The following is a 9,708-nucleotide window of genomic DNA, read 5'->3' as shown; positions in this document are numbered from 1 at the left end:
TCCAGTGGATTGCTGATTTTGCTAGAAGAATTTATCTCAAGTTTTGTTGTAATTTCCTTGTAAAGTTTGAGGATCAATTTCTCTAGTTAGAAAGTCCGTGAAGTTAAAGAGATAATATCTATTGTTGTTTGTCTGATTTTTTTCTGAGTAATTTTCTATTTTAAATTTCATTTCAAATTGCTGAGTTAAAGGTGCGAAAATATTTTCTGTTCGCAGTTTTCAGAAATTAATTTACCACAAATAAATTCAATGCATAAAGAAAATTTCTGAGGGTAAAATAGCTGCATAAAATAGTAAATCTGTAATTGCCACTTAAAAATTCTACAGAAAACAAATAGGTAGAAATGGGATTTCAAGCAATAATATATTTTGCCTCAATTAAAAATAATTGACTGGATTGAGTAACCAGCCACATCATGGAATCATGTTATTCTTTCTATACAAATTCAATTGGATAAGACAAGGAATTGTCTTACGTGATACCAATAGAGCATATTGGAACACGTAGATAAAGAAGCAGACATGACAACCTGCTTGGTTTTCAAATGAATGGCAGCTTGTGATAAATAAAATGTAATCACAAGCATTGCTTGTAATTTACAATGAAAGTGACCAGAATGAAAATTGAATGTTAATCACAAATAACGTGAAAATAGATCTCCAGGAGAAGATTTTAGTCTGCAACTTTGTCCAAGGTGAACATCTCCAAATACATACCTAAAAGAACGTTTGAAATAAATGAGATGGTGAGTTAGAGACCAAAAGAAGAAACATTTCCCTGCAAACTTATTTACCATGAAATACCATACAAATAGAGGCATAAAACATAAACTCACGCCAGCTTATCCAACCTGTATTCACAGTGATCTGGTATAGCACATCGTGCTTTTGGATAATCCCAGTAGCAGTCCTCATCCCTCAGTGGCGCTCGTTTAGCTGCCAATCTAGGAATATAACAATGTGAGAAAAAATTGTTGAATATCAATGCCAGAACACAATTAGAATAAATGAATTGGATTGCATAAAGCAACAGGAATACCATGAAGGATCTGAAATGACCTTTTGTTACAAATTTTGCTTTTGCATTAGGATGAGTACTATGCCACATCTCCAACCAAAGTTCTCTCAACAGCACTGGTGATTGAACAATGTTCCTGTGGTTCACTATCACAAAAGAAAAGTCCAGAAATTTCACCCCAGTGGAAACGATCTCCACTAATGAAGAGAGAAACCAACATAGACCTAATCACAGCATTGGTAAACACACAAATGTACAATTTTGAAAACATTACCTTTATCAAGCTCCCACACTGCTGTTCTCTTCCCTGGAATGCTTGCACCATCTTCAAAGAATGTGATGTATTTGATACGATTATCTCTTGTTATGTTTGAAGTAATCTCTCTACCAGGCTGATGCTCTACATTTAATTGTTCTTGTACATCAGATCCATCATGTGCTGCCTGCACACATTCCAGCAATGCAGAAGAAACCTGCTCAAAAACTAATTATAGGATGTTTCTCTGCATTAATTCTAGAACATGTATTTGGATTTTAATATATTGTACAGATAAATATTTTTGCAGTGAAACAAAATCGCAGGGTGTAAAAAGAGCCCTCAGTAGCAAGAAACATGACCTGTCTCATCTATAAAGAACAAGACGTAAGAAGAAGCAAATATAGGTAGCTCAGCCCATCTCAATAGAAATAGGATGCACAGTTGCATCATGCATTTGTTCTTTAAAATTAAGTCATCCAAGCTTAAATTTCCTTCCACACCACTGGGAGCAATGATAGACATGTTATAAATTTTATCGACCACTAATAAGTTAATAAGCTATGATATAATTGTATTGAACACTAATAGCCCATGGTAATTTTTGACAGGTTTTTATCAATGTTGAGCTTTAAGGCAGTGAAAATTGGTCATCTAGATGTCAAACTATATAAAAATGCTAGAATTGTACAAGAATATTTTTTCAAATCTTTGGAAAAAAAGGGAGAATGGATCAATATCATGTAAGGACCAAAAGTCGTATATGTAGCCAGTAGCGGAAATCCTTAAAATACTTCAAAGACGTAAATGTCCATTGTAAGACATGTCACTGTATAATGAATATCGTATATTGAATTGATGTAAGATATGAGATGATTACAAATGAGAATGAGGGTATGCTTATATACCATAGGCAAGTGCCCTTTCATGAATGGTCATGTCTCTAAGACATGCCTCTTCATTACTAACTAACTAACCATTAGTTAATTAATTATCATTTATTATTATTATGTTTATATTTACTTTTATTATTTTTATATGAATTATATTCATAACAATGCCTCTCTTCAAGAAGCTTTGTCCTCAACGCTTACTGAGAATATCTTCTCGTCTCTGAACTTTCATCTTCATTGATACAAGATGATATGATGCTTTGAGTGATAGACAAAATTGTCGTACTAAGAACGGATCGGACCATCCTAGATTAATCTTTTGTGGAATATTCTGATCTCTGGAAATTTGTGTTGATTGGATTCTGCAAACTTCAGTATTCTTGGGAACATAAATTTGTCGTTTATGTTCTGAGTGATACTAGTACGCAGATTGACTGGAAAGTTTGCTCTTGTGATTCAGATGTCAATAAGGAGTTCTTCTAGTTGGACTTTCCTTTATCATGTTAGTGGTAGTGCCCTGATTTCCTTCAGGGGTTGTTGTTGTTGAGTTGGCATCATCAATTAGAATGTTAGTTGTTTGAACTGCAATTTCTAAATATGTTTTAACTTCTTTTAGTTTCTCATCCTCTTGAGTTGTGATATTAACTAGATCGATATTTATTCCTTTATCTTCAACTTGGACTGACGACTTCGACACTTCTTTCATGATAAGTTCTTCTAACTTGTTTTCCAATGATTTCCTATCATCCTTAAGTTTCTTAATTTGAGTGAGTAGACTTCGATTATGGTTTCTGAGACGTAAAAGTTCCTCATTTTCTAAGTCAATTTTATTTTGGTATTCAAGCTTCTCATCTTTTAAACACTTGATTTGTTCTAATAACCTTTGGTTAAGGTTCTTTAAGCATAAACTTTCTTCTTCTTTTCCTGATAGACTTTCATTGAGTTTCTTTTCAAAAATTTCCTTTTCTTGTTCTAACTAGTGTTTCTTAGCTTTACATTTTCTTGTGTAAGTAGCTTCTGATTATGCTCCTTCAAACATGAATTTTCCTTATTTTTGTTGGATATGACTTCTTCAAGCTCTTTCTGCTTCTTTGATACTGTTTCTGGATTCTCTTGAAACATTAGTTTTGAAATATCCTTAAGGTCTTTTGCTGAAGGCATTATCAGTTTTGATTTCCTTGTCATGTCTTGGAACGTGACCATCTTCTTCTTGTAAAGGAACATCAAGAATTTGTTTTCTATGTTTAGAACAAATGTACCTAATTCCTTGAACCAAGGTCGACCGAGAATTATGTCAAACTCTTTGTCAAGCATAGTTACGACTCATAATTGAGATATGTACTCATAATGATCAATTGTTACTTGTAAATCATTAATTTCATATTATTTTCCACCAAAAAGATTTGTTCTTTCTCCTATGCTTGACTTTGGAATTAATAATTGATTTTCCAAATTAACATTGACATAATTTTCCTCGACACTTGTGCTGATAGCGATATAAATCTCCTTCCCTTGGGTATTCCCTTTAATATAAGTGATCTACAATCTGCAATTGAAAGACCGTTATAGGAAAACCTTCCTTTCTTTATTTCTGAATTAGACTCCATTTTTGAAGAAAAATGGACTTCTTTTGTGTTCGTCTATGAGCTTAGGATTTAATGATAATCCCCTTCTCTTCTTCTTCCCTTTTTTTATTTAATTTATTTTTCAAATAAAAACCCTTGTTTTTTTTTAATTGAATTAACTATTTTTTTATTATATATATAATATTTAAATATATAAAATTTATATAATTACATATTATAATTAATTTATATAACTATAATATATATTTATATAAATATATATATTAATTTATAACCTTTTATAATGAAATGGTGGCCAATTTAACTCAGCGGGCACAACGGTTCTTCGTGGCAGTTTGACTGGGCAAGGTGACGAGGTTAAGGTGGACAATTAGAATTGGTGGCAGTGGATTCGAAGGTCAACGAAAGACAACAAGATAGACTCAGAGGCAGCTTGTCAAGAGACTACAAAATGGTTAGGGAACATGCGTAGGGACTACAGGGTGGAATAGCGGGTGTTGAGGCACCAGCAGCACGTGAGTCGGACAGGGTTCAATAGAACGGAAGACAGAGTACCCGGAGTGAAACAATTGAATGCAACGAGGAGCCGAGATAGTAGCGTAGGACTTTGGTTCGTTGTGGCGGTTGAACAGAAAATGCAGTGGCAGTCGACAGTGATGTACGACGGCTCCAGTGATAGTAGTGTAGACTGTTATTTGACGGTGTTTTGTCGGATGGAGGCTATGTCTCTAAGACATGTCTTCTTCATTACTAACTAACTAACCATAAGTTAATTAATTATTATTATTTATTATTATATTATATTTAATTTTTTTTTTATATGAATTATATTCATAACATAACATGGAATAGACGCCCCCACAACACACGCACACACACAGGGGTGGGGTTGGGGGATGTTAGTATGGTAATGTTATTATGTGTTAGTGGTCATTATTTGTCCCACAAATTGTTAAGTTGTAGCTAGAGGTTTTAGTTTGTAGTTTTTGTTTGTGGTTCTATTGGCCCACACATAGTTTACATGATTAGATGATGGTTTTGATATACTTCCAACTTATATAAATAATGTGTCCATGCCCTAGCATTTCATTATGCTCCTAAATTGTGCATAACATGTGTGTGTGTTTCACTCCCAAAAGATATGTTTGATATCATCATTATCCTATCCACATATTAAGTACCAAGGCACTTCTCTACTAACCCACCTTTCTGCAACTTCTTGAAAATAGAAGACCTTTTGAGCAAACCTATGGGAAAGGATCAAGACACATTACATTGTTAATGTTGTGAGAGCAATTTTCTCAAAGAGTGAGAGACTATGGAACTGAAGAGAAGGGAGAAAGATTGCAACAAACAAGTTTTGAGAGAAAATTTCGGGGAGGTTGAGTTTAGTGTGAAAATTCCAAAACCAGAATCTTATTGCAGCAACTGGAAATTATCCTTCTAATTGTTAATTAATTTTAACAATTTATTTTCTACGACAAATATTGAATAAATCCCATTGCAACCTTCACAAATAAAATACTACTGAAATAATAGCACTGGAAACTGAGAAAATACTAGCACACACACAATAAAAATGACACTATTATTTTTGGACAATTATCCCCAGAAAAAATGAACTTGGGAAAACCAGTGTAGCAGTGAGGATTTTTATTATTAAGCAGCAGTGAGAATTTGTGTACAATAATCTGGATGCTGAAATCTGGCAATCCTAGAGAGAAAAATACTGACAAAATTCTAGTGAGGAATTTTCCTCACACCACAGGCAAATTCGGGCTCTGACTGCAGCTCCAAGCGAGCCGTCCAAACTGCCTCTACGCTGGCCTGCGTTACCCTAGGGCAGTATCTGCCATACTTAGCCTGAATCAACTGCTCCTGTAGTCGTCATGTCTGCCACTGGCTGAGAAACTGTCTCTCCTGCCTTCTAGAACCCTTTCCTGGCCTCTAGAACTGAAACTCGCTTCTCTCCAGCTAAATCGAACTACCCTCTAGAGGCTTCTGTGCAGCCCTTGCATCAGCCTCACTGTGGTACTTCTGCCTCTCTGCAAAGGCACTCGTTGATCTGGAAATCTTCCTCTAGCCTCACTGTCCCTACCCCTCACTCATTGCTTCGATCTCTGGCTCTCCGGCAACTGTTGTTGCTCTCTGGAAATCAATCTGCCAAGAAAATCGAACTTCTAGTGTTTCTTCTCCAAGTGCCCATTGACTTCCTCTTATAATCCATTGTTGGAGCACCAACGACCAAGATTAAATCTTAATCAATGGCTAGTATCATTTTGGAGTCTATCCATGTGAGTTTCTAGATAATTCACATCTTAACATAATTAATTCTGATTAATTAACCATATTCCCTAAGTTTAGACTTAGGAAATATTTAAAAGCTGGTTAATAATCTAATTAAGTCATCTCTAGGTGGAATTTCCAAAAACGATTTTTACAATTTCTGGGTTTTGGAGATCTCTTGTATTCTAGCCTCTCCACCAAATTTTGTGGCTAGAACACATCCGATGCTACAAAAACTAACACTCCCTCTTAGCGAGGACTATGTTCTCTCTAGTGCTGCATATCCTGCTACAACACCCTGTCTTTGTATCACCTCTGTCATGCTGCTGATGTCTAACTGCTGCTGCCCACCAACTACTGCGCAACTCTGATGTTGCATCTGTGCAACTGCTAACACTACCATACTGCTGCCAACTCTGCATCTGCACTACAACTCCCTCTCATCGATTGTTGTTGCAATTGCAACAACTACAACAGAGAAGCATCCAAAATACTGAATCATCTATGTTCAGTATGATGCATTTGTCTCCCTAGTCTCTGACTACTACTAACATCTACACTGTCACTGAAGAATTTGCGTTGCTACTAACTCTACACTGAGCCACTTGCTCTGTTGTCAACACTGCTCTACGCTCCTCAGCATCTGACTGCTACTAGTCTACAACTGTCACTTTGGTACACACTGTATCAACTACCACTAATCCATCCTTCTACTAAATATTGTGGGCCCCCGTAGCAAGGTAATGATCCATGAGGTGGACTCCTCAAGGACCCTGCCCAAACTCTGTAGCTCTCTGGGGCTACAACTCCAAGTCACCCCACCTCACTCTTGGAGGTATGGCTGCCAACATCGCGAAGTCTTCCTCCAACCTGGAGGACAACCTATCTATCTCAGCGTGTGTTGTTGCCTGGTCCTGCTTCTCCTGCTTGTCCTTTCTGAGAGGGCATTGGGTACTGTAGCAAGGTTACTTGGGAGCGGGAGCGAAAACAAGGAGCGGGAGCGGAAGCGACATTTTCAGAAGCTCCCGGTTTGGGAGCGAATCGAGGAGTGAATTTTTATATAATATATATATTTTTATATTTTGATGCATATATGTCAACAAAAGCATGTAGAATGATGAATTAGATATAAAAAGCATAAAAACATAGATTGAACCATATAACATCAATCATCTAGAAGTTATAATCTTCATCAACCATGTCCACAAGTTAGTAACATACAACATATTGAGTCTCATGATTCATCAATTTTAAAGTTTCAAGCTTTCAAAATTCAATATATAACATTTATCATCATCGATCACCAAAGTTGTACTTGTAATCTAAGTGTAACCATTACAACAAAGAATATCTAACATGAAATGAAATGTTATAAAATGAAATGAAATGAAACAACTTTCAACTTTCACGAAGCATCATATTCATAATTCATTACCAATGAGTTATAATTGCCATATATTGTTTACAAAAAATATCATAATAAATATGAAAGAGTCAACAGTTATAAAAACTACTAGAAACTAGAAAAGACAACTAAATCTATTATCTATTGCTAATGCTTGGGCCTCTTGCCGCTGTGAAAAATGTCTAATTTTTTAGTCTTGTTGGAAAATCAAGATCTTTGTCATTAATATCACCCTCATCAACATAAGATTGAAGAAACATAGCATGTCAAGTCAAGATTTTGTTCGAGTGATGGTTACATTTTTAGTAGGGTCATGATAGAGGAGTTCGAAAACCAATGTCACTAACATCAAGGTACACAGAGTGATTGGTGCTCTTCATTAAATATGAGTTCCATACCCTAATACATGACAAAATCCAATGGAAACATTGCAATCTCCCCAATCTTGAAATTCTGAAAAACTAATAAGTTTGTTGGATTTTGAATGAGATTTAAAATTCTAATTTCTCCATATGATTTCCAATGAGGTCGGAACCACTCTCAAACATCCTGAGTCATTTCATGGTAATGTTAAAAATTTAAGCAAAAGGATGAAAATGAAGATTAAGGAGAATGTCTTACTAGGGCCATAGGCTTGATAATTACCATGAATCACGTATCATTACCATGAATCGTGTATCAATAATAGGGCCATAGGCTTGATAATTAGGCTACCCCACTAAAAAATTATTTATTTCTTTGAAAAAAAATTGCATTTGGAATGTTACTACAAAACAAAATTGCAAAAAAGGCTAGGGAGCGAAAATTTCACTCCCGATTCGCTCCCGAGAGCGCGCTCCCCGGTCGCTTCTGAGTCGCTCCCAAAGGGAGCGCGATTTGGGAGTGGGTTCGCAGGGGGGGAGAGTCGCTCCCCACAACCCTGTACTGTAGTGGCCAAACTCGCCACACCTGAAGCACTTGACCTTAGATAGGTCCTTCTTCTTCTTCTTCTCTCCCTGCCTCTAACTAGAACCCTTTGATACGAGAGCCACATTCTCCTCCTCCTTCACCACCTTCGATCCGCTGCTACTGCTGCCACTGATGGAGCTCTTTAGCAAACCTCGCCTCAACTCCTACTGCTACAAGTCTAACTACATCCTGTCCTATTATGGTAGCTTGTCGCTGCCCAATATACTTTGGACAAAAACTTACCACTCAAAGACATTGTTCAGTGCCAATCTCACTAGCTCTGTTGGTTGAGGCGCTGCCCCAACAGCTACAAGCTGGTCTCGAACCTCCTAAATCTTGGTGAGGAAGGGATCTATGCCTTCCCCTTTCTGCATCCTAATGCATCTCAGCTTTTCTTCTAGGAACATCTTCCGCTGCTCGGAAGTGCCCTAATATAGCGTGGAGAGAGCATCCCACATCTCTTTGGCAGTATCCTTGCCAGCTATGTGTGAGACTATATGGTCCTGGACTCCATCTAGGATCAATCGCTTTGCCTTCACCATTTCCTTCCTGTATTCTTTTAGTTGATCTGCATCTTGGGGAACTACCACAACATTGTCTATGTAGAGCTTCAGGCCATATTCATCCAATAGGAAGGACATCCTAGCCTTCCAAATGACATAGTTGGAGGAACCCCCAACCTATCCTGATCTCTAAGTCCTGTTGTGGCCATCTCAAAAACTGTCGAAAACTCCCTCTTTCCCTGTGCTTGGATACTACTCGCACTCCCTTATGGAATGCATCAATCTACTAGCTGCTACTGCCAATCTGCCTGGAAAAATCGAACTTCTGAGACTTGAAGTTCCCTGAAATTTGTTTCCCTCTATTGTGTGTGCTTTTCTCTTCCACCTGACATTGATTCTGCTACTGCAAAACCCTCTGTGTCCAACCAACGAATCTGCTCAGCAAAAATATGAGCTGCAGTTGCTCCCTCTGATTGTTGGAATCACAATCCTGGGCAACTCGACTTTTCTGCAACCCTGCAACTGAAAATTGAATTTCCGCCTCGGCAATTTAGCCTTGCCTGTCTGAGCACTACGTAGCCTCTGAAAATTTCGGCCTGCCTGTCTGAGCACTGCAGAGCCTTTGAAAATTTCGACTTACTTCTCCTTCTAAGTAGCAAAATTTTCTCCTTCACTTTTGAGCTTCCCAGCTGATCACTCACGCTCTGATACCATGTGAAAATTCCAAAACTGGAATCCTATTGCAGCAACTAGAAATTATTCTTCTAATTGTTAATTAATTTTAACAATTTATTTGCTACGGAAAATACTGAA

At 37.1% G+C, this 9,708-nt stretch overlaps 1 protein-coding gene across 4 annotated transcripts in view; it reads right to left on the bottom strand.

Moving 5' to 3' along the window:
• Positions 1 to 345: 345 nt before the first annotated feature.
• PSAT1 (phospholipid sterol acyl transferase 1) overlaps positions 346 to 9,708 on the bottom strand; it is a 380,472-nt gene continuing 371,109 nt past the window's right edge. The window contains exons 12-15 of one of the 4 annotated variants that reach the window (XR_016247812.1): positions 1,293 to 1,461; positions 1,040 to 1,164; positions 852 to 936; positions 346 to 717 (exon numbers count right to left, since the gene is read on the bottom strand). Coding sequence is in view for 2 of the 4 variants with exons in the window: in XM_089377881.1 (XP_089234007.1) it covers positions 636 to 717; positions 852 to 936; positions 1,060 to 1,164; positions 1,293 to 1,461 (441 nt within the window). In the remaining 2 variants the exon portion in view is untranslated. Of the gene's footprint in view, positions 718 to 851; positions 945 to 1,039; positions 1,165 to 1,292; positions 1,462 to 9,708 lie in introns of those variants that run through there. The other 3 variants (XR_016247813.1, XM_089377881.1, XM_089377882.1) reach the window with 3 other exon arrangements.

The sequence above is a fragment of the Pinus tabuliformis genome, chromosome J (genome assembly GCF_031772625.1).
Source record: "Pinus tabuliformis cultivar Carrire ecotype Pingquan chromosome J, CPIR1, whole genome shotgun sequence".
Classification (NCBI taxonomy): Eukaryota; Viridiplantae; Streptophyta; class Pinopsida; order Pinales; family Pinaceae; genus Pinus; species Pinus tabuliformis.
This window is presented reverse-complemented; position numbering and strand designations above follow the sequence as displayed.